The sequence below is a fragment of the Gopherus evgoodei genome, chromosome 2, assembly GCF_007399415.2.
Source record: "Gopherus evgoodei ecotype Sinaloan lineage chromosome 2, rGopEvg1_v1.p, whole genome shotgun sequence".
Lineage (NCBI taxonomy): Eukaryota > Metazoa > Chordata > Testudines > Testudinidae > Gopherus > Gopherus evgoodei.
This window is the reverse complement of record NC_044323.1, coordinates 81976485-82002145: the sequence shown is the minus strand read 5'-3', so window position 1 is coordinate 82002145 and position 25661 is coordinate 81976485. Positions and strand designations below refer to the sequence as shown.

Genomic DNA, 25661 nt, shown 5'->3' with positions numbered 1-25661 from the left:
AGCTGATAGAGGCAGGATCTGCAGGAATGCAGATGGAACCCTGATCCCCAGAGGTGGAGGAAAGGTGGATAGTGAATTTAGGATAAGTAGGCCTGCCTAAATTGAGGGAATTGCTAAGTTTTAGGTAAAAAAGAGTCATGCATGTAGGCCTTTTGTTGTTTTAGCCCTTTTCTGTGAATGCTATGTTCCTATGGATAAATAGTACTTTGTTTTCAAGAAGCTAATTGGAGATATTGCTTTTTCATACTAATCACAGCTTCTGAAGAGGTTTTTTGTGTTTTTTTTTTTTTTTTTAGAAACCAAAACCAGCTGGACCTGCCAGGAAACACGGTTGCCAAACAGTTGTGCTGCAGTCTCAAAAGCCAAGCAGAAAATTGGGCGAATCATCAGATTTCACCCTGAGAGGAGTGCAGGGAGTAGGCCTGTCCCCTGAAAGAGGTCCCAGGGAAGGACAGAGAGATGGATCAAAAAGCACTGCTCATGCTGAGCCACAACCGAGAACTAATGGCCATTAGAACTGACGATTGTTTTGAAATTTTGAAAAATTGAAATGAAACTTTTGCAAAAACAGTTTGCTAAAGGTTTTCTACATTTTTTGACCAGCTTCACTGGTCACACACACTAGTGATTTGAAATGGAAGAGTTCTCATTTCTCAGATTTACATCGATTGCAAGGTTGTCTTCACCCCCCATTTACAAGCATATCAGACAATTTAAGTTTCTTTAGCTTAGCTGTGAACAAAGTTGTCCGGTTGCTCAGAGTCTATTCATAATCAAATTCAGCTAAAGTCGAGGGGAAGCTGCCAAATATGGTAAATTTGCAAAATAGTTAGTTTATTGAGATCATATAGATGAAAAGAGGGCCTCCCAATACTTATTTCTTTAGATTAGACATTTAAAATGCACACATGTACAAAGCTGTGAGCAACTAACTATAATTTAATTTACAATAACCACCGAGCACGATCAATATTAGAACTCTGCGAGCACTGGAATTTCCATTCCATGAAAAATTTGGTATTTTTAAAGTCTTTTTGTTCTGAATCAGAAAGACTTGGAAATGTCAACTTTTCTATGGAACAGAAGTTTTAGAAAGTTCTCTTTTGAGAGCACCAAAAGAGAGTTTTTTGAAAAACTCCAGGCAGAGAACATGGGGAGTCCTCCAAGCAGGTAGCTGGCTAGCTGGACAGCCTGCAAGCTGGACAGCCTGCCTGGTTTCCATCAAAAGTGCAGATGGAATTGACATGTTCATATAGAACATTTTGATTCTGTAGAATCATTTTCTGACAAAACTGTTTCACCGGAAAATTTACAGCCAGCTGCAATAAATACAAATATATTGACAACACCAACTATTAGCCTTCAGTAATCAAAAGTTGGTATTTAACAATCTGCCTCAGCCAGCAGACAGCAAACATGAAAAAAAAATCCAGAAAAATTGTCTGTCAGCCCACACAACAGACCTTTATCTTTTCCCGAAAACCCTAACACACACAAGATTTCTGCAGAAGGCTTGCTCATCAAATATGGGCTATTTTGGGGGGTGGGGAGCAAGCTCCAGAGTCCCTGGGCCCTCGCAGAGAATGCCCTGCCAATAACCGCCCTCTCTTTTATAAAGAGCACAATCCTGCTCAAACAGCTCTTCTGGCTGTAGCTGTGTTACTATGGCATTGGGAGTTAAGCAGTCTCTCAGGTAGCTAGGATCCCAGGCCATTTGTCTTTGCAGGTCTATGGCACACATAGGGACTATAAGCTTTTTGTAAGAGGCCTGTGCTTGTTTTTAAACCCAGAGAATATTGTTTCTTTTCAGAATGCCAATCATCTGAATGCTCGGGGGATGTGTCCGTGTGTGCCTCCAGCAGGAGTAAAGAAAGGCTTTTCCCCACAGCTCAGGAAGTGTCATGATACACCTCTACCCCAATAGAACGCGACCTGATATAACAAGAATTCAAATACAACGCAGTAAAGCAGTGGGGAGCCACGGGCCCTTTAAAGAGCCACCCGAGCCCTGCTGCTTTACTGCGTTATATCCGAATTCGTGTGGCACTCCAGGCTCTTTAAATCACCACTCAAGCCCAGCTGCCGGAGCCCCGAGGGTGATTTAAAGGTTGAGAGGCTTTGGCTGCTGTGGGGAGCCCCAGGCCCTTTAAATCCCCACTGCCAGAGCTCTCACGGTGATTTAAAGGGCCCGGGGCTCCCCACAGCAGCTGGAGACCAGGCCCTTTAAATTCCTGCCAGGGAAGCTGGTCCAGTCTGGCACGGCATACCGGCCCAAACCCGATATAACGTGATCTCACCTATTAGGTGGTGAGATTTTTGGCTCCCGAGGACCATGTTATATTGGGTAGAAGTGTATATGGTCAATGATAGAGCTGGTGGGGGGTGTGACTAACTGAAGAAGAAGACTGGGACTACTCAGTCCTACTGCACCTATTTTTGGGCCTCTTCCATTAACTGCAAGGTAAGAGCCTCAGTTTGTGAGGTCCCACACAATGTTTTCTAAATGGAAATCAAAGGGGAAGAGGATTCTGTTAAATGTGGCTTTTTGCTGCATTTGCCCTGACAGACAGCAACTACCTTCTGTTCAATTCAGTCTAGTTTTTGAAAAGCTATTATTCAGTCAGAGAAAAAGCTTGTAAGGTTCTGCTCCCTTAAGGTATGAGCTACTAGACTGGTTTAGTAGTGAAGAAATCAATTAAACTCCTCTCAAGGGACAGAAGCACTGTGGTTAAGTGACTTCTCTGGCCAATTGAGTGGTACCACTGATGGACTCCAAAGTTTGTCCTCAACCAGAAGGATAAGTGGCGGTGACGCAGGCACTGAGGATGTGCATATAAGAGCTAAGCACCTACATCAAGTATGGACTGAGAGGCCTGCATTTTCAGAGGCACTGCACAACCACAAGACCCACATAAGGTGATTGTGAGCATTTAGTACTTAAATCAGGCAGCTTACTTAGGTGCTCAACACTGTGTAGGCAAAATCTGAAAATTTTAGTCATTGTGCATAAAAATGGGGCCCATTACAAAAAGGTGGGTGAGCAGCATTATCCCCATTTTATATATGGGAAACAGAGACACAAAGATAGACACACGCCCAAGGTCACAGAGTAAGTCAATGGCTCAACAGGAAGAAAATCCAGGTCTCAACTCTCAGTCCAGTGCCCTAACCACCAGGTCATGCTTCCTCCATGATTTGTATCAGCTATATGTGGTAGCACAGATAGGATATTTGATTTTAATTGAGAACAGCTATATATGTTTCCCTGGCACCCAACTGTAAGCACTGCAGACAGGAGTAAAACTTATCTAAGTGTTTGGGATGCCTTTAGAACACGCAGATATCAATTTTCTTTTTAATCTGGAAGTTAAATATGGTTCTAATTAGTTTCTCATTACAGAGACAAAAAAACAATCAACAGTTTCAATAGACCCGACGCGTAAGAGGTATCTGTAGCCTTTGAAAGAAAAAATTATATAAAACTACCCATGAAATCCACTAAAATCCCCACAGAAACCACTGTTCTTATTTAAACTCAGGAGATTATTTGCATTTTATAAAATACAACAGTCAGCAAGGATTTTTAGGTTAACATCTGATCTGCAGGACATAATGCATTAAAGTTCCACGTTACTATCCAAAACAGAAAAGATACAAAGATGGATTAACTGAATACTTTCATTCAGTTAGGGTTTCAAGACACACTGTACATTGAATATAAGCAAACATGCTTTGTCAAATATGAACTCACTCTGAGGATGAGGAATTTCCTGCTCACGAATGGAGCCAGATTAAAGGTTAAATCATACTCCAGAAACCAAAAAAGGGGCACTGTTGATGTGTCACAACCACTGCCTAGATGGTTCATCTCTAGGGTGAATCCATTTCAGCTTTGTTCCCTGCAGAGATGGCCTGCTAAATTAGCAGCAGCTGCAGTGATGGTTTTGCAAAGTGGACTTCTGTCCACTAGCATTTGTTCTTAACTCACCAACTCATTTTAGCCAGACAACTGTCATGTGTCAATTTTTTAATCTCTGCCAACAGGAGCTGAAGCCAGACCAGCTACAGATAAATAACTTTATAGCTCATTATTACTTGCACCATCTAATCTTCCGTTACAGGATTATTATTTTTAATACAGGCAACAGTATTATAAGTCATTTCCTCTATCAAATGGTTTCACAGGGCTGCACTTTACCCAGAAGTATCAACTTACTTTAACCTGTGATTTTGAAGTTACTGTAGGTTAAGAGTAATTTAGCCTTTTTTTTTTTTAAAAAAAAAACAAAGGGCCATTCCTACATATATATAAGTAACTATATGTCTAGATCTTCAAGTGGCTTCCTCTGACCAGTTAATATAACACCTGGACTGAGCTTCATGTCATCTTGCTCTCATTCATGCCCCTATCTTGGCAAGGTATCATGTACTCAGAGGCCCTCTACAACCTGGATCTAGTTTAAAAAACAAAACAAAAAACAAGGAAGCGTCATCAACATGCTGACAGCACTACAGTCAATACACTTCACTGTCTCCTACCGCAGCTCCCAGTACACAGAGCAGTCTGGGTGACAAGAGACCTCTACAAGAACCCTGTGCTAGAGCATAGGTGCTGACTCCGCAGGTGCTCCAGGGATGGAGCACCCACAAGGAAAAAATGGTGGGTGCTGAACATCCATCAGCAGCCCCACCAATCAGTGCCTCCTGCCTGCCATGATCAACCGTTCTGCAGTGTACAGGAAGCGCTGGCAGGGGGAGGGAGCAGAGCAAGGCAGGGCGCACTCGAGGGCAGGGGTAGGAAGAGGTGTGGTAGGGGAAGGAATGGAGGGGGGACGGAGCAGAGGTCAAGCGCACCAACCCCCCCGACTCATTAAAAAGTCGGCGCCTCTGCGCTAGAGAGCTGACAAAACTACCCATAGTTACCACGGGCATCTTCCTAAAAGGTTCAAGCCATTCAAGCACAGCTCTGTTCACCTCAATCAAGATTCACAGATGAGTTAACACAATCTCAATGGGAGGCCCGTCTGATTCAAGGCTGCTGATAGAATTAAAAGAATCAGCATCTACACCTCCTAGCAATGGACAAAGGTAAGATCAGCCAAACAAGACCAGTACAGTAACCATATGATATCCTGGCTGAAAACCGAATTTGCCAGAATTTAAGGAAATCAGAGACCTCCACACCTTTCCCACCACCTTTTTGATACCACCCCCAAATCAGAAAGTTAGAGACAAGGATGTAATTGGAAAAATCACCACCAACAAACAATGGGCTCTTTAGCAAGGGTGAGAATTTCTCTCTTGAGTAATCCTACCACCAACTACTTAGGGAGTTACTGATCTCTCCCAATAATGGTCCCTAAACCTCATGCTTTCTTTAAAAGAAAGAAAGAGACATGGATCCTTTTTGGAGGTTATAAACTGCAGCGCTCCAAGCCCCAAAATACCTCCATAATAAACTCACTCAAAAAATGTTGTTTGCGCTACCTACAGGTATGCCCTATCATGGAGGCAAATCATATCCAATCAATTAGTCTTATCCATAAAGTAGTTGGAAAATTCTTCACAGTGAATAACCATGGGCCCTATTTTTAAGTAGAGGCATCTCACATTAGCTAACTTGCTTGCTACCGGTAATAGTTCCACTGATCTGTTCCTCAAAGCAGGGATTTTATCTTATTGTCTGAGCTATATTCTGTACATCACCACGCATGTGTTGATTGAGGACAATCACCACAACCTCATGGATAGTGGAGAACATGAAAGTTTTCTTAGCCTTCCCTATTGCATGGTTCTTCCAGAAATTCTCTATTATAAATCAGTCAGACTCCAAATGCAGTTTCCACACCATTGGTGCAGTAACTGCTTCCCCACATGTTTTGAAAGACAGACATCATATCAAAATGACTCATGAGGATGTCATAAAAGGAGAGTATCAGAGGGGTAGCCATGTTAGTCTGGATCTGTAAAAGCAGCAAAGAATCCTGTGGCACCTTATAGACTAACAGACGTTTTGGAGCATGAGCTTTCGTGAGTGAATACCCACTTGGTCAGATGCATGTAGTGGAAATTTCCAGGGGCAGGTACATATATGCAGGCAAGCTAGAGATAATGGGGTAGTTCAATCAGGGAGGATGAGGCCCTGTTCTAGCAGTTGAGGTGTGAAAACCAAGGGAGGAGAAACTGGTTTTGTAATTGGCAAGCCATTCATAGTCTTTGTTTAATCCTGAGCTGATGGCTACCCCTCTGATACTTGATACCATGCAAGGCACTGCATTTAGCCGTATGGAGTGGAAATCCATCAACTTCATGAAGAAACTTGCACAAATACAGACACATATCATCTTCCTTTCCAAATGCAAACGGATGGACATCATACCAAATGGACTAAAGGTAAAAAATCCACTGCTATCTACATACTACACAGTCCACAGTGAGAGATTATGCCATACTCTATCAAAGAAACTGAGGAACCACCTGATCAGCATCCTATACAGCAAACAGGAAAACATCAAAAAAGAGCTCTCCAACCTGGAGACTCTCATTAATAACCAAACTTCCATACAAACAGACTTCACTAAAATAAGACAGGAGATCTACATTACTCACTTCACCTCTCTACAAAGGAAAAAGGACTATAAGCTGTCTAAACTCCTACCTGCCTCATGGGGCCACAACCGTGGTACCCCCAACCCACCCAGCAATATTGTCAATCTATCCAACTACACACTCAGCCCAGAAGAAAAGTCTGTCCTATCTCGGGGACTCTGCCACCCCCACCAACATGATACAGTTCTGCGGCGATCTGGAAGCCTACTTCCGCCGTCTCCGACTCAAAGAATACTTTCAGGACAACACTGAATAGCGCACTGATACACAGGTACCCTCCCACCAACAGCACAAGAAGAAGAACTCCACATGGACTCCTCCTGAGGGTCGAAATGACAGTCTGGACCTCTACATTGAATGCTTCCGACAACATGCACAGGCAGAAATTGTGGAAAAACAACATCGCTTGCCTCATAACCTAAGTCGTGCAGAACGCAATGCCATCCACAGCCTCAGAAACCACCCAGACATCATCATCAAAGAGGCTGATAAAGGAGGCGCTGTTGTCATCATGAACAGGTCTGACTACCAAAAGGAGGCTGCCAGACAACTCTCCAACACCAAATTCTACAAGCCACTTCCCTCAGATCCCACTGAGGAATACACTAAGAAACTGCAGCATCTACTCAGGACACTCCCTACACTAACACCGGAACAAATCAACATACCCTTAGAGCCACGACCAGGGTTATTCTATCTACTACCCAAGATCTATAAACCCGGAAATCCTGGATACCCCATCATCTCAGGCATTGGCACTCTCACTGAAGGACTGTCTGGACATGTGGACTCTCTACTCAGACCCTATGCCACCAGCACTCCCAGCTATCTCCGTGACACCACTGATTTCCTGAGGAAACTATAATGCATTGGTGACCTTCCAGAAAACACCATCCTAGCCACCATGGATGTAGAGGCTCTCTACATGAACATCCCACACACAGATGGAATACAAGCTGCCAGGAACAGTATCCCTGATGATGCCACAGCATAACTGGCTGCTGAGCTCTGTGCCTTGATCCTCACACACAACTATTTCAAATTTGAGGACAATATATATTTCCAGATCAGTGGCACCGCTATGGGCACCTGCATGGCCCCACAATATGCCAATATTTTTATGGCTGACCTGGAACAACGCTTCCTCAGCTCTTGTCCACTCACGCCCCTTCTCTACCTACGCTACATTGATGACATCTTCATCATCTGGACCCATGGGAAGGAGTCTCTGGAAAAATTCCACCATGATTTCAACAGCTTCCACCCCACCATCAACCTCAGCCTGGACCAATCTACATGGGAGGTCCACTTCCTAGACACCATGGTGCAAATAAGTGATGGGCACATTACCACCACCCTATACCGAAAACCTACCGACCGCTATGCCTACCTTCATGCCTCCAGCTTCCATGCCGGGCACATCACACGATCCATTGTCTACAGCCAAGCACTGAGGTACAACCGCATCTGCTCTAACCCCTCAGACAGAGACCAACACCTACAAAATCTCCACCAAGCATTCTCAAAACTACAATACCCGCACGAGGAAATAAGGAAACAGATCAACAGAGCCAGATGTGTACCCAGAAGCCTCCTACTGCAAGACAAACCCAAGAAAGAAACCAACAGGACTCCACTGGCCATCACATACAGTCCCCAGCTAAAACCTCTCCAACGCATCATCAGGGATCTACAACCCATCCTGGACAATGATTCCACACTTTCACAGGCCTTGGGTGGCAGGCCAGTCCTCGCCCACAGGCAACCTGCCAACCTGAAACATTCTCACCAGTAACTGCACACCACACCATAGTAACTCTAGCTCAGGAACCAGTCCATGCAACAAACCTCGATGCCAACTCTGCCCACATATCTACACCAGCGACACCATCACAGGACCTAACCAGATCAGCCACACCATCACCGATTCATTCACCTGCACATCCACCAATGTAATATATGCCATCATATGCCAGCAATGCCCCTCTGCTATGTACATCGGCCAAACTGGACAATCGCTACGGAAAAGGATAAACTGACACAAATCAGATATTAGGAATGGCAATATACAAAAACCTATAGGAGAACACTTCAACCTCCCTGGCCACACTATAGCAGACCTTAAGGTGGCCATCCTGCAGCAAAAAAACTTCAGGACCAGACTTCAAAGAGAAACTGCTGAGCTTCAGTTCATCTGCAAATTTGACACCATTAGCTCAGGATTAAACAAAGACTGTGAATGGCTTGCCAATTACAAAATCAGTTTCTCCTCCCTTGGTTTTCACACCTCAACTGCTAGAACAGGGCCTCATCCTCCCTGATTGAACTACCACATTATCTCTAGCTTGCCTGCATATATATACCTGCCCCTGGAAATTTCCAGTACATGCATCTGACCAAGTGGGTATTCACCCACGAAAGCTCATGCTCCAAAACGTCTGTTAGTCTATCAGGTGCCACAGGATTCTTTGCTGCTATAAAAGGAGAGAAAATTTAGGAGACCTATTGATAGTCAAGTATAAGATATAGTTATGATGTCCTACAAGGCCTGACAGAATGGCCCATTCTCTGTGTTCCACCTCACAGAATTCTGAAACTAAATAGGCCAATAAAGTAGTACACCACCATGATGTACCTGGCCTCTGTCTGAAGTAGGCAATAATGCCATGATAACAACAGATCCCTCCAATATGCCTTTGAATTGGGACTCGGAGAACCAGAATTTGCCCACCTCTGTACATTGAGACACAAACCAACAGGGCAATACTATTCTTATCATGGAGACCATGAGATCCTAAACTAAACCAACAGTCATCTACATAAGTACATAAGGACGGCCATATTGGGTCAGACCAAAGGTCCATTTAGCCCCGTATCCTGTCTTCCGATGCCAGGTGCCCCAAAGAGAATGATCAGAACAGTAATCATCAATGTTGATATCAGCAAGGACAAGGTGTGCTGACTCTAACATGATGGACAAGAAGTTTGTCTATACCAAGAGGAACTGTAAGGTAGAATGGGGCACCCCATATGCCCATCACATTTTCTGTGATAACCCTAATTTGGGACTCACAAGAGGGCACACTCTTGGATACAAGTGTGGAATGGGAAAAGGTCCTTTGTACAAAGTCACATGACAACAGAATTTTTATACCATCTCTCAAACTCTTCCTTGGCTAATATTGAGTCAGCAACCATCTAGAGACAAATAGAACAAAAATTCAAACACATACACCCTCCTTCCCCACCCCCATCATCATCATCTAGTCAGGACACCTCCTCTATTCTGAAATCATGGATGTTGTTAGTTACAGATCTTGCATTCATTTGTTCACTCAAATAGATAGAACCACAAAATCCCTGTAAATGTACTCTAGAAAGCAGTCAACACATCTAATCTAAAAGTCTCTGACCCTTAATGTTTCTGGTAGAAACAATTATAGTCACAATAAAACAAGAAAAGAAAATTTAAATTCCATGCAAAGAATATGAAGCATCAGACAAAATCTAAAAAAAAAAAGTAGGAATGACCTTTAACACAGTTCATTATATTGGCTGGATATTATGGTAGTCTCCAAAATGTTGGATGTTGATCCTATACTTTGGGACAGCACAGTTTTTTGGTTGTTTTTTTTTTAAGTTACACCTTTAACATTATCGAAACATATTCTCTGTAACTAAGTACATGTACAAAGAGGATTTTTTTTTCTAGTGAGGTTAGTTTAGATTAGTAGGCATATAGTACAATAAAAACAGAATCTGGATTTTTAAAAAGCACTTCATATTGGCCTAACAGGGCTTCCACTGAATTCAAGGATTCCAGTGAAAGCAGAATTCAGCCAACATGGAGTACTTTTGAAATATCACAGCTGCTCTCTTCAAGTGTTTGAGTTTCGGAAACTGATTCCACTTCTTCCCAAAAAGAGCAAAGATTTCTGCAAAGTTGTTAAAGTCTCTTGTGTTTTGCAGACAAGGACAGGTTTCCCTCTAAAATCATTCACTGTGAAAAGGCCACGTGGCTCCTCTGTGATAAGAAATTTCAATCAGCATTTTAAATGGAGTTCTTTATATTGACTTTAAAGTGACCACTAAAACTATTAAAGATAGTCTGTTTGATATCCAGTAGTATGGCCCACCACCCCATAGATTTTAGCAACAGTTGGTCAAACAATTTATTCTGTTTTAGATGCTAACAGCTGATGTATGTGTTATTCCAATCACAGTTGGAGATTAGCAGATACAAAATGACCTGGCTAACCTAGTCTGAGTGACAAATGGCATGATATAGGAGAATGCTCTACACATTCAAATAGTCCTACTAGTAGAGGGACAAGATCCAGATAAAAGTAATCTGGCTTATTACCCTACTGGAAGGTTCTCAAATGATATAGTAATGGGCACTGTACAGGACTTGCACAGAATAGTAAAAAAGTCCTTATTTATATTACTAATACCACATCTAGGATTAAAAGTGAAATAATTTTTAATATCCAATTTACTTTTCAACGCTCTTGTCATTGGTTTTCATTTTATTGAGCTTGATCAGTTAAACTGGGCGGTTTATGCTGTAGTGAGCTCCAGTCTCTGGCTCTCATGTACTAGCACAGCACAGCTGTGTTTAGCTTTCCAACCCTGCAGCAAGTTATGAAAGTGTTTGAGTCAAATAATAAATAAAGTTGCATGACTATGTTTAAAAAGGACCTTGATTTCTATACTGAACACACTGCAGGACTAACCAGTTCAGTTAAGCAAACGGGAGTCTTTCCACTGACTTCAGTGAGAACTGAATCAGGTCCCAAGAGAGGGGATGTACTGATTACTGAAAAGCTACCTACTGCATAGTTACTGTGTACAGAATGCAAGATATGACATCACAGACAATTTAAAAGAAAGATTTCAGTTACTCAATACAAGTAACACAAAACATGTTGAAACAGAAGCAGGGGGTCTTAATTTGCTTTTGTTTTAAAAAATGCAGTGTGAATTTGTAGTACCTTTTATCCCTCCCTGCAGATTAGGGAATATTGTTCACCTTGCTGTAATGAAACCCCCCCTAGCATCCAACACAGTACCACAGACCTCTCAATGTTGCTTAGCAACCTACTTGCTTAAACTCATGTTGCATCCAAAATTCAAAGATTCCAACAGCAGGCAGTCAGAAATAGTATTCACTACCAAAAATCACTCTGTGTGTAGCACAACACCAATGTTTATAAACAAAAGCAGGAAGCCTACTTTCATGTGATCTTTTTGCCCAGTTTACATTAACAAAAGAATTGAGAAAATGAAATAATCAGCATAAAGAGGGAATAATGGACAAGTGGTTACTTACTCTCTTCATTTTGAGGATGTTGAACTACAATCTGAAAAAGCAGACTGAGGATCCCAGGATTCTGATCATCATGATCGCAGCCCTGCAGGGACAAGTTGAAATTGCCAGGAATATTGGCAGGTTGTTTGTCACTCAGTTTCAAAACCTCAGGGCTACTGTATACTGCAGGCAAGTAATACTCCACTCTTTCTTCTTTCCTTTCACAGTTGGAAAGGCTATAGTTGCGGAAGAGGACACTGGATCTAAGGTTAGAAGGAACAACAAACTGCCATGTCATGAGCTCATCTTCTGGGAATCCAAGTGGATAGTTGGCAGACATTAGGGTTGCTGACATCTCTCCTTTAAAAGTAGATTCAATAATACACAACCCTATTACAGAAAAAAATAAGGTACCATTAAAGAAGATACATATTCACATGCACAGTACAGTACAACAACAATGGACAAACAGTACCTTCAAATAAAAAAGCCTTTAATATACATCTCAGCAATAGGTTAAATTATAGAAGAAAACAAGAGTGCATATATTGGAGTTGGTGATGTCCTCCTCAAATGGTTGATCTACAGAGAAGGTAAAGAATCTGCTCTTGTTGTTGGCTTAGAGTTAAGCTCCAAAAACACAGGCCTGTCTACCACATGAGTGAAGGATCCAACTTTCAGCTTGGCTCCACAGGAGAATGTGTGTGACTTGTATAATTGTGTTTACTTACACTGCCTCTCTGAATTTCATGTACAATATTACAAGTGAGAGGACATTCAAATCACTGGAGAACTTGTGTAGCGGTTTGAGTTCAAGGATTTCAGAGCTCTAGAAAGAGTACACAAGGCAAGTCTCAAATATGTAAGGCGGTAGCTGAAATCCAACTATAGATGGCCTTGTAACATGCCTGATATGTGAATTAAAAACTAACTCCCTGACTAAGCAGGCATCAGTGCAGAAAGCAAAATGCAAGAGAACTACTAATATATTCAGGATTCATTGCTGATCAGCAGCAGCAAGGAGGACAACACCCTATCTACTCAACAGCTAAAACTAGTGGTACTGCATCAGTGATAAATTACATATCTGATTTTTGCCTGTGTAGATTAACCTATGTTGTGTGTCTGAAGCAGTTTCCAACCACAACTAATGCTGACTGAGGCATCCAGATAAAAGGTGGGAACGTCTCACAACCAAAAGGTATTTGTTTGAGCAAGATACAGAGGGCTCCATCCTTTGCCATGGCTCCTACAGATGAAAAATCCAGTTGTGCAAGTTTCACATTAGGGAATGGGCTGAAACAGACTATTATGCATATGCAAACATGAGCAGGCAGGCTGATGTACCTTCCAGGCATCCTTCTTCCAGTTTCCTAAATTGCAATGTAAGCCTGAGGAGTTCAGCAAGTTATGAAGAAAGAAGCTGTTAAATAGATTCAATAGCAGTCTTCATCCATTCTCATCCTTTTTGTTATTCATATGTTTATACTGTTTTGCAAATATTTTTGGTTTATTTTTAAAATCCTATAAAGTCTCAATTTAAGAAGAGTTTGGATAGTACTGTTTGAGTCACAAATAGAAACATCATTTTTCATAATTATTAGGTGAACTGATTGAACTAAAAATCATGAAAGTAAGAGGACAATCTAAAAACCTTTTTTAAAAATAGGATAACTACAAGAATGGAGATGGAAATCAGTAAATTAGGAGTAATTACAAACTAAAAGTTGATAGCAAGGATCTCTGAAGCAAGGAACATGACCGAGTACTGGAAATATTTGTTGATTTTAATTAGATGGGACTAAGGTGTGAGGATGTAGAGAAAATAGGAAAGTACTAATGATTAGACCTTATTGCCTGTGATTTTTAGTTTTGTGATTTTTTCCTGTTTCGAGTTAACCAAGTACAAAGATTACAAGAACCTTTTGCAAGCTACAGGAGCTAATTATAACTGCAAATAAATAAGTAAACAGTATACTGTACCTACTTTTTATGGAAGATCTGTTTGCTATGTTAAAGCCAGAGGTGGAGAGATCTGAATTCCATGGGAGCTGTAAAGCCATGACAACTCCCCCCTGCACCTTGACTCGAGACACTGAGCCATTTCTGCAGAAGGTTCCAATGCTGACTTTGGTAGCGTCAATAGAGCTGCTGATACTGTAAGTGATTAAATCTGGACAAGTGTCTGTGGGCCAAATCTGCCTTAACCATGGTGTAGAAAATTTCAGTTCAAGTCCAACCTTCTTATTGGCTTTCACATCCCAGATGTAGGTCCTGTTAAGGCGAGGCAGTCCTGATGGCTGAAGATGAACATCTCCAAAGGGGCACGGGCCTGACATACAGTCTAAAATAGACACACACAAAGCAGGTGCACAAACCATGAACAGTTGAGGAACTTGCTGTTTCCCCACCCTCCCACTGTGTTCAGATTTTTCTATTAAATTATACCTAAATTCCCACCACCACTTAAATTACAGTGTGCAACATACCCTGTTTTAACAGCTAGCAAATCAAAGCAAAGTTTTTAAGACATGAAATTACATGCACTGCACACTTCCCTGCAGGCCTCTTGAGAAAGCTGGAACAGTATTGACAACCTTGGGTGTTCAAAAACCATAAGTCAGGCCCCCCATAATAATGCGATTCATTATCTTTTGAGTCAGATTTTGAAAAAACAAGTACATTTTGGGTTCTTTTGAGCCTTTATAGTTCATGTTTTCAATCTTTCCTCCACATCCATGAGGGCAAAAAATGCTCTTTTTAAATGAAAGCTGAGATTCGTGACTCCAGGAACTGGGGCATTTAAGAAAAACATCGAATATAGCAAGACTCTTGACACAATCATATGACTTGGCAACATTGCTTGAGTGTTTGAAGCACATACAAGACTTGCCTCTGAAAGCATGCTGCACAGAGTGCACTACCAGGCATCCGGAAGGGACTAGTGTACCAGGCTTTGAATAACTGCAGTTTGGGCATGCTCGATAGAGACTTGCTAGATCTTAAAAGCTACGTCCACAAAGATTCTGTCCTCACTGAGCATGCTCCAACCCCTCACAACTCCTAGTGCTGACCAACTCTGCACACACCCTCCCCACAGAATAAATGAGCTTGTGCCAGCCCAGGACCACCAGGCCACAGAAGAACTTTCTCTGAAGTAATTTCTCCAGATCAGGGTGAGGCTGAGCATTCTGCTCTCAATGACCCATTGGCTGGAAATATTCACTGTCTCTTGTTTGAATGCGGAGAGGAGTGAAGGGAGTATATTGGGACTAGGGATCTGGTAAGATTGGGACTGGAAGAAGTGGAGAAGGAGAAAAATGGAGACTGGGGGGATGACTGGCTGGGCAAAGAGACTGAGCGGGTGCAGGAGGGCAGGCTGGGACTGGGAGCTAGTGAGAGAAAAGCAGGGAGGACAATGAAGCCAGATAAGGCGCTGGGGAGACTGGGACTACGAACTGGGAGAAAGAGACAGATCTGACAAGAACATGGAGTGCGGTGGAGAGGGGGTGTAGGACTGGATGGGCAGAGCTGTCTGTAGGAACCCTACCTCATTTGCTGAAGAAGCTGGCAGTAAATGAGGCAGGAGATTACAGGAAGACAGGAGGGGTGCAGTGGTTAAGCCAGTTGAATGATGCCCTGCAGAACTGGATTCTTTCCCTGACTCTCCCACAGAGTTCCTATATAATGCTAAGCAAACCACTTAAATGAAATTTTTCACAGGTGTGAATCACTAATTGTGTGTTGCTCATGTTCTGGATGCGCAACTTGAGATGCTGGGGTCAGATTTGTACAAGTGCTAAACATTCAAAACTTCAACTGCAAGTCAGTGGGAGCTATAAAGTGCGAGGTACTCTCAAAAATCAGGTCCTTGGAGTCTCAGATTGGGCACCAAAAATTAGTGAATACCTTTGCCCTTACCTGCTGTGCCTCAGCTACCCAACTGTAAAATGGGGATAATATCGCACGCTCACCTCACAAGGGTGTTGTGACGATACATCCATTAATGTTTGTAAAGCTCTCAGATACGATAGGGGTGAGTACCACAGAAAAGCCCAGGAGGAAATGAATAATTCTGTCCTCAGAGTTAGGTTTAATAGTGTGCAGTAAATAAGTTCTAGGACCACACATTGCACAGTGAGCACAAACCAGAGCATTGAATAGCTGCTCATGAAGTGCACAGCATCCATCCTGTGCACTGAATGAGGCAGAGGACCTGTAGAAAAAACAGTACGATTCTGTATTTAAAGATTGTATCATAATGCACATGCACAATGAGGACAAATTCAAGTGAATGGGCAACCTTCATTCTGGCATTTCCTAGCCAGGGCCAGCTCTAGGTTTTTTGCCGCCTCAAGCAAAAAATTTTTTGGCTGCCTCCCCTCCCCCTAGACATGAGCTCCCCCTCCTGCCCACCAGTGCCCCCCCACTCACACCCTGTGCTGCCCCAGCACTGGACTCCCCCCCAAACATGGGATCCGCTACCAGCACACTGCAGCCGAGCCCCGGCCCAGATGCGACTCTGTCCCCATGTGGGTGGAGCTGCTGGGCAGCGCGGAGTGGGAGTACTTCCAGGTGGCGGCGCGGCTGTGGGGTGGCGCAAAGAACATGGCCCCCTCCCTGGGCTTTGCGGCACTGCTGGTGACCAAGGTGGATCAGTTCATGCTCACCGCCCTCACTCCCGACATGCTGGAGGCCAAGGACCTGGAGAGCCCCCCCGGACCCACTGCTCTTCAGCCTCACAGTGCTCTGGCCCAGCCCCAGTGGGAGGGAAGGCAAGGATCTCCGGTTGCAGGGACTACCTGCTCAGCACTGATGAGCCCAGCGGGCCGCTCACCTCCTCACACACCCTAGGAGCCCCTCTCACTGCCACCGCAGCCCGGGCTCAGCTCCAGGGGACCCCATTTCCCTCCCTCCCCAGCTCCTCACACACTCTGGGCAGGGCCACCCAGAGGATTCAGGCGGACTGGGGCAAAGCAATTTCAAGGGCCCCTTCCATAAAAAAAAGTTGCAATACTATAGTAATATGTATTTGGAAATGTAAAAAATAACTAGTGAAATACATTCAAAAATTAATTTGTAATAATTTGAAAATACACTAAATACATGATTTAAAAACTTTAAACGCTTTACTGGTATGTCTACATTTGCAATTACATAATGGGCTGTTGCTGGGTGATGGTGATGGTTGGTGCCAATGGGCTGTCACTGCCTGGGGGTGGTGCTGCTGTTGTCCAGGGCTGGGTGGGGAGCTGGGCTCTGCGTTGAGAGGTGCCTGGCTCACAGGGGCTTGGCTCAGGACTGTGGGGAGATGGGGTCAGGGGTTGTCAAACTCAGAGGGGCTGGGCTCAGAGCTGGGGGTCAGGGCTGTGGGGGGTGCCCAGCTCAGAGGGGGCTGGGCTCGGAGCTGAGGGTCAGGGCTGTGGGGGATGCCCAGCTCAGAGGGGGCTGGGCTCAGAGCTGAGGGTCAGGGCTGTGGGGGGTGCCCAGCTCAGAGGGGGCTGGGCTCAGAGCTGAGGGTCAGGGCTGTGGGGCATGGGGTCAGGGGGGTGTCTGGCTCAGAGGGGCTGGTCTCAGAGCTGGGGGTCAAGGCTGGGTGGGGAGGATAGGTTTGGGGGGTGCCTACCTCAGAGGGGCTGGGCTCGGAGCTGGGGGTCAGGGCTGGGGGGGCATGGGGTCGGGGGGGTGCCCAGCTCAGAGGGGCTGGTCTCAGAGCTGGGGGTCAGGGCAGTGGGGGGGATGGGGTCTGGGGGGTTCCCAGCTAAAAGGGGCTAGGCTTGGAGCAGGGGGTCTGGGCTGGGTGGAGAGGATGGGTTTAGGGGGGTGCCCATCTCAGAGGGGCTGGACTCGCAGCTGGGCAGGATGGGTTCGGGGGGTGCCCGGCTCCAGCCCAGCACCTTACCATGCCACTTACCCTCTCTCCCCGACAGCGCTGCAGTGGTGTGGTGTCTCCAGTAGGGCCTGAGTTCCCGCCGCTCGGCTGCAGCTCACAGCCCCGCCCCCTTACCATCTGAGACACCGGGGGATGGGGGAAGACAGAGGCGGGGGAAGCCTCCGACATACCCTGTGGGGCCGGAGCCTGGGGAAAATTGCCCCACTTGCCCCCCCCGCCCCCGCCTGGGTGGCCCTGACTCTGGGAGCCCTCTCACCGCCGCCACAGCCCAGGCTCGGCTGTGTGAGGAGCTCCTAGAGCATGCAAGGAGTCGGGGACGGAGGGGGAGCCAAGCCCGGGCTGCGGCGGCGGTGAGAGGGGCTCCCGGAATGTGCGAGGAGCCAGGGACGGAGGGGGTCCTGCTTCCGCTGCCACTCCCGGCGGCACCGCGTGTCCGAGTGGGCTCTGCCGGGTGCCACCGGACTGGGCAGTGGGCACGGATCCGGCTTGGGCGAGTGGCTGCGCCAGGGCCGGCTCCCAGCAACAATGCCCGAAGCAAAAAAAAGATAAAAAAGGGGGGCAGAGTGCTGCCCCAAGCACATGCTTGGAGGGCTGGTGCCTAGAGCCGGCCCTGTTCTTAGCTTTTGACTGCTTTGACTTTGTAATTTGTGTGCATGTATGTATGCATATTGCCCTCTGTTGAGCTGAATCAAACGTGCATCAGAGGTCCTATACTGCTAACAGCCAAGGATTAGTTCTGATTTCCCGATGTTGGATAGGGGCCTGTGTTTTGGAGTATGAGGATGCGAGTATCTCCACTGTCAGATCATCACAGCGAGAGGCTCAGATGCGCAGCGTGGTGATAACCATTAAGTCCTAGGTAGCTATCAATTTGTTATACTATGCAGAAGTCCTATTGTACATGGTTAACTTTAACGACCATATATTAAACTGTGTGCTTGCAATGTGGAAAAGATATATAATCACTGTGTTGTGAGCCAACATGCATGGATGAATGTTTATGCATTACAATCAACACACGGTGACTCATCCCAGTAACTCAGTCTACACCATACCTACAAAGGCCACCCCTATCGCTGCCAGATCTGCTAGCACAGGCCCCTGCTCTCTTGCAGAAACCTGTTAAAGTCAAAGGAGATGTTGTGAGGTCTATGCTAGGAGATTCAGTTGCAGTGGGCCTGTAAATTAATAAGAACAATAAGGAATTGTATATAATATTTTCATTTATTCAGAACTATTTCTGTAACAACTTGGTTTCAAAGGTGGCAAGTCCGTATTTCACATTCTGAGCTACAAACATGCAAAGTTCAGCAAACAGCTTCTGCAGTTCCCACACATAAGCAGCTGTATATCAACTTTCCACCCTGAATGATTTCTCCCTAGCTCTGCCTGTAGTAGATAGCATAATGAACAAGATATTCCTACGTGTTGTTATAAACCAGACACTAAACGAGAATGTCAAGGGGATTCAGAAATTCTAAAAGGGGAAATTTTAAACACACATCTTACCAATGTTCTTCTGGATTTCCATAACTAAATATTTCTCTGGTGTCTCACAATTGAAAGAAATATCTTCTTTTACCGCAGCAGTTATCCTGAGTTCAGATTTGCATATTTGTCTTGTACAGATTTTACAGTATTTTAGTGGTGGAACAGAAGACCCAGGTTTAATTGTCACAGTGATGTTGTCCGCAGCACGAAGGTGTATCGCAAAAGAAACTGAAAAGAAAAAATAAATATGCTTCAAAGTAATTCATGTGAATATCAGATAATTTCCCCACACAGCCAAGGATGCTACATTTTTAAAGAGTAACATTTTAACTATGCCCTTAAAATTTGAAATGTTGAGCCTACAAAACACTCTTTATACCTAGTTGAAACAGCTGCAAAAAATCTGCCTGTTGCATCTGTCAATTTTTTTGGTTATGCTAAATGAGAAAAGAAAGATGTTGAATGTCACATAAGAACAATCATACTGGGTCAGACCAATGGTCCACCTAGCCCAGTATCCTGTCTTCTGCCATGGCCAATGCCAGATGCTTCAGAGGGAATGAAGAGAACAGGTAATCAAAGTAATCCATCCCCTGTCACCCATTCCCAACTTCTGGCAAAGAGAGGCTAGGGACACCATCCCTGCGACTTCTGGATAATTGCCATTGATGGACCTATCCTGTGTCACACACAGTATCACTCCTGCGTCAGTTCACTTGTATTGTCATTGTTTTAGTCCACTCACAATTGAGATACTGACATTGACAATGTTTGGGCCCAGATCCCTATGGGAGTTAGATGCCTAAATACGTTTGAGGATCTAGGCCTTACTACTCACAGTTGCTAGTGTCCAGATTTTGTCTTCGGCCCGGTTATCTCTACCACACAATATACAATCAGTTTCCATGTCTGCAGGCACAGATGAGGTTATGATTCAATTCAAGAAGTGTATGTTGCAGTCAGATTACAAAGTGAGCCTTAATTGGAACAACTGTACATAGCTGGAAGCACTCATATCAGTAAGAGTGCAGTGACAGTGCTATACACCTACTCACCACTATTAGTGGCAATACATATGGGCAGGGCACGATGTTGAGAAACAAAAGTAGAAGGGAGTAACACAACCTAATACACATTTTTAAAATATAAAAAAATTCTGGATTCTAAATGCGAGCTTCACCAGTTTTGCTCACAAGGAGTGAAGTGAATGCATGTTAAATTGAACAACGGAACTTTATTAAACCCTGTGAACTGCTCTGTCCATGTGGCTGAATTTACACTCAGCCTAAATCCTTGCATTCCCTGTTCCACTGACATCTTCTCAATAACAGTCCCTCCAGGGAACATGGGCCCTCTGACTACAGTTCCACTGATACATTGGTCTCACCACAATTCAGTGTGCTTAAGGACAAATCCTCCTTCCAGGCCACAACTTAAGTAGGAGACATTTTAAAGGAACAATCCCCTCTGTTAGACCTTTGTGGATATGGTGACCCCATTTACTCCATGAGTGGGACGGTTGGTTGAAGGATCCACATACATACGGCTTCACCTTCCCCACCCTTCACAGTCCACCTCAAAGATTTGGTGCAAGGAGCTCCACACCAGAGTCCTGCAATATGAGGATTCAGACTCCTGCAGGGCTCTCCGTGTATCCCTTTTGCTGACCCTTCCTTGTCATATGACTCAGCTCTTGGGAAATACAACAGAAGTCTAAGCAATCTGTATAATGAAATTGCACTGCCAGCAAGAGTTCAATCTTCAGATTATTGTATGCTGGGTATAGTGCTAGTGTAAAACACCAAAAATCACAGAATCAATTGGCTAGTAGGGTAAGAATATTCAATGAACAGGTAGTAGTTTGCCAACAACTGAATCTATGAGACAAATTTGACAATGCTGTGGGTGATGGCATAAATGACATGGGGTGTAAAAAGCAACGTAGCATAACTTTGCATTGATCTGGCATTCAGAGAGAATATGAGTGTAACTGTCACCACTTTGGTATTCTGCAAAGTTCAGTTTCAGCCCTGGGGTAAGTGGGTGAAATCTATATAGAAGTCAGTGGGACTTAGCCATAGCTGAATATAGCCCCAGAAATGTTGGGGACAGTAAGAGTACTTTGTTTTTACAGTCACCTATTAGTTGCTTATATTACCATTTGTTCCTTCCTACCTGTGGCCCTACTACCGCAGTGGGCAGTCTTGCCAATTCTCATGATTTTATTATGAGTTGTAAAGCTCCAGACCCTGGAGTCACGTGTCTATGCTAGAATTCCAGCTTTCATTTTTAAAAAGAAAAGAAATAAAAGGAAAAAAAAATTAAGTTTCTAGCCTTCATGGGTACAGAACTAAGCCTGAAAACACGAACCCTAGAGGCTCAAGAGCCACAAGTAAATAAAAGGAATTCCAAGTGTATTTTCTGTCTAATTTTTAAGCCAATTTCATGATTTTCTTAGAAGCTGACAACACTGCATTTACTTTACACAACTTCCAAAAGCTAAATCTGCCCAAACTATTCTGTGTCACTTACATATTCTATGTAACTTACAGCATGCCATCCCCACAGGATCAAAAATGACAATCTATACTCAATTTCCCCACCCCTATATTGTTTTCGTGGGCTATCAAAAAAATTCAAATGTTTGAAATTTTAAATGTTTGCTTACAACAATGCTTTCAATTGTGCTGTATTTAATATAAGTCACAAGTACTTTCCAGGGGAACTTAAAAGACTTTTCAGGTTAAATAATACCAGAGTGGGTTGACCAGGCCAGTTCATGTTTATGAAGAAAAATCTGTTTTGCCGCATGGATTTAATTAAACAATCTTGTCTTCCTAACCCTTAAAGAGAATTATGTGTATAATTTTATTATGCAACGACTGAGAACAGGGGGCTTGATTCACCAGCACAGAGAAACTGAAATGTACCTTTGTGCTACTGAGGTTTGCTGTGCCTCCTGGGGATACACCTACCTCCAGGAGCACTACTGCTCTTATGGGGGAAGAAGGGGTTTGTCATAAACAGATAGTTAAGGGTTAATGTCTCTTTTACCTGTAAAGGGTTAACAAACAGTGAACCTGAAACACCTGAGCAGAGGACCAATCAGGAGACAAGATACTTTCAAATCTCAGTGGAGGGAAGCCTTTGTTTGTGTTTTTTGGGTTTTGCTTTGTTCTCTCTGAGTCCTGAAAGGGACCAGACGTGCAACCAGGTTTCTTGCCAATCTCCTGCTACAGTCTCTTGTATATTCAGAATAGTGAGTATTAAGTAGAAAAAGCGTTTATAATCTTTTGATTGTTTTCTGTATTTGCAAATGTGTATTTTGCTGGACGGATTTTGATTGGTATTTGTGCTGGGGGGAGACTTCTTTCTAGTGTTTATAAGTTGAAAGACCCTGTAATATTCCATCTTGATTTTACAGAGATTTCTTACTTTTTTCTTTCTTTTATTAAAAGCTTTTCTTTTAAAAAGACCTGATTAAGTTTTTCCCTTGTTAAGGCTCAAAGGAACTGAGTCTGTACTCACCAGGGAATTGGTGGGAGAAGGGAAAGAGGAGTGGGGGAGGAAAGGTGAATTTCCTCTGTGTTTTTAGATTCACAGAGCTTGAATCTGTCTCTCTCTCCAGGATAGCCCACGGAGGGAAAGCCTGGGAGGAGGAGAAAAAAACCTGATTTCTCTGTGTTGTGATTCAAGGAGTTTGAATCACGGTGATCTCCTAGTGTACCCAGGGCGGGAAAGATCTGGGAGGAAGAAAGGAGGGGGAGGGGGAAATGGTTTATTCCCCTTTGTTGTGAGACTCAAGGAATTTGGGTCTTGGGGTCCCCAGGGAAGGTTTTTGGGGGGGACCAGAGTGCCCCAAAACACTATATTTTTGGGTGGTGGCAGCATATCAGATCTAAGCTGGTAATTAAGCTTAGAGGAATTCATGCTGGTACCCCATCTTTTGGACTTTAAGGTTCAGATTGGGGAATTATACCATGACAGGGTCACATCAGGGAACAGAGGGAAACCTTTTCATTCCAGGAGCCCTGCATACAGGTTTCATCAATATCAGTGCAACACATTTGATGGGAAGGTTTAGAGGGAGCAAATTTGCACACTCCAGAAGCAACAAAAGGCTGACTTAATGCAGCGTTATCACTGCCATCGCTTCAATTCATCCCAGCAGTGACATCCTAATTCATCCATTTGCTCCTCTTCATTTCTAAAACTGCTGAAGAACCAGTATTATAAATGGTTACTGACAAAAAATCCTGACCCTGTTCTTCCCCCATATCAATGCAATAAAAATATTCTTACTCAGTTTAGCAAAGAAGCGAAGACTAACATTGTAATTCCTTGCTTGGACCCAATCCTAGTCTCACTGAAGTCAACGTGAACTGCTCATGCCTGCTATCTTCTCTTTAGGGCACTGATTCTCCAAACACATTGACGCCACCACACAGGAAGTTAGGCGAGTTCAGTGGGGAGCCACAAGAGAGTTTCTCTTCTCTGCTTCCTATTCTCCCACACAAAGCAGTTATAGGGGAAATTTGATAAACTATTCTTAGGTTAATCCCTATTTTACTTTTTCATTCGGCTTTGTGCTATTCCATATACTTGATGTACAAAAGAATATACTTTCACCATGACAGTTCTTAATTTTGCTGATATTTATTAGTATGGTAGCTGGATACAGAAGGAGTTAACAGGGCTTGACTGATTGTGTGCATCTACAGACTTTTTCCTTGCTTAAAGTGATTTTCACATTCAACTCTTGGTTAGAAATAAAAAAAGCCTATTTTCCAAGGATAATGGTCCTAGCTTTCACTTTTCCCTTTATAGCCTCTGGAAACGTGAAATAGCATAATTATTCTTGCAACAAACCAGGACAGAGCACAGACACTGTGGTCTTTAACAGAGATCAAGCACCAAACTCTATGATTCCGGAAAGCACATCCGTGTACGTTGCTATTCACCACATCCCACAAGAACTAAAGCATATCCTTAACTTTAAACACATGATTACTTAATGATAACTTTAAAAATGCATTCCTGAATTAGGGCCCCAAAGCAGGAGTCTTTACCATCTTGAGATAGAAAGAGATAATGCTATTGACCGTGACAAAGTAACAGGCTCTTATCTTTGCTGGGGCCAGCTACTAAAAATCTGCATAGAGAGACACATGAAGCCAGATCATTGCATAAACACCGTCCTAAGATAAAACTCTGAAGATATGCTTACTGTCCAAAATGATTGAGAGCACAGTACCGGAACATCAGCAATGTCTTTATTACAAACATTAGATTAGTGTAATTTACTGAATCAAATGTCATCTTCTTTAAGACCTTAAAAGAAAGAAGCTCATACACAAACAAAAATGCATCCAGTGATCCCAGAGTCATTTAACATTTTGGACTGAATAGCTTAGAAAATATACTACAGAGCAGGCAGACAAGAGTATATAAATTACTTCTATTGTGGTGCTTTGTAAGCACCATGATCATGACTCATACTGATCTGTCTTTGTCTATGCTTTTCTCCACACGTCTCCTTATAAGGATACCAAGAATTGTATATGCTGTTTGTAAGGACGGAATTTCCATGTACCTTAAATGCTGCTTGGTACAATGACTCACAGGATATTTAACAAGCAAGAAGAAATAAAAAGACAGTTACTCTTCATCCACACAATGTCATACAGATTTTGAGATAGAGGGAGCCCTTGGCAGACCACCCAGTCCGGCCCTTGCATTGTGGAAGGATTGATTTAAGTGACTTCCTAAATCATCTCGGACAGACAGGTGTCTAATCTAGCCCTGGCTTCCTCAAACAATGGCAATTCTGCAGCTATCATTGACAGTTTATTCCACTGCCTAATATTAACCCTAAATTTTTCCCACTACCACTTAAACTCATTACTTTTTGTTCAGGCCTAGGCTCCTTATTAATAATTGATCCTTGTTCTCTTGGTAATGTCCCTTTATTTCTCAGTAATGCCTTCCCTCAGTAGGGTGACCAGACATTCCGATAAAAATCGGGATGGTCCCAATATTGAGCAGTTTGTCCCACGTCCCGACTGAAGTACGATCGGGAGAAATGGCGTCCCGACATTTGGTTTCAGGCATGGTGGCCAGGGTTGTTTTTTTTTGCTTAGGCGGCAGTGAGAGGCAGGGGGAGTGCCTTTTCAATTCTTACACTCACCTGGCACATCTGTGTCTTCAGCGGCATTTCAGCAGCAGGTCCTTCACTCGCTGATGGTCTTCGGTGGCATTTCGGTGGCGGGTACTTCTTTGTTTGGCAGCAAGATTTATTACCCGCTGCCGAAATGCCGCCGAAGACCATCAGTGACTGAAGGACCTACCACTGGAGTG

General features: G+C 43.7%; 1 protein-coding gene across 2 annotated transcripts in view; it reads right to left on the bottom strand.

The window, feature by feature from the left end:
• Nucleotides 1-25661, bottom strand: part of CDCP1 (CUB domain containing protein 1) — a 47158-nt gene that overhangs the window by 10923 nt on the left and 10574 nt on the right. For both annotated transcript variants that reach the window (XM_030551170.1, XM_030551171.1), the window contains exons 2-4: nucleotides 19323-19532; nucleotides 13908-14264; nucleotides 11942-12310 (exon numbers count right to left, since the gene is read on the bottom strand). In XM_030551170.1, coding sequence (XP_030407030.1) covers nucleotides 11942-12310; nucleotides 13908-14264; nucleotides 19323-19532 — 936 coding nt within the window. The remainder of the gene's footprint in view (nucleotides 1-11941; nucleotides 12311-13907; nucleotides 14265-19322; nucleotides 19533-25661) is intronic.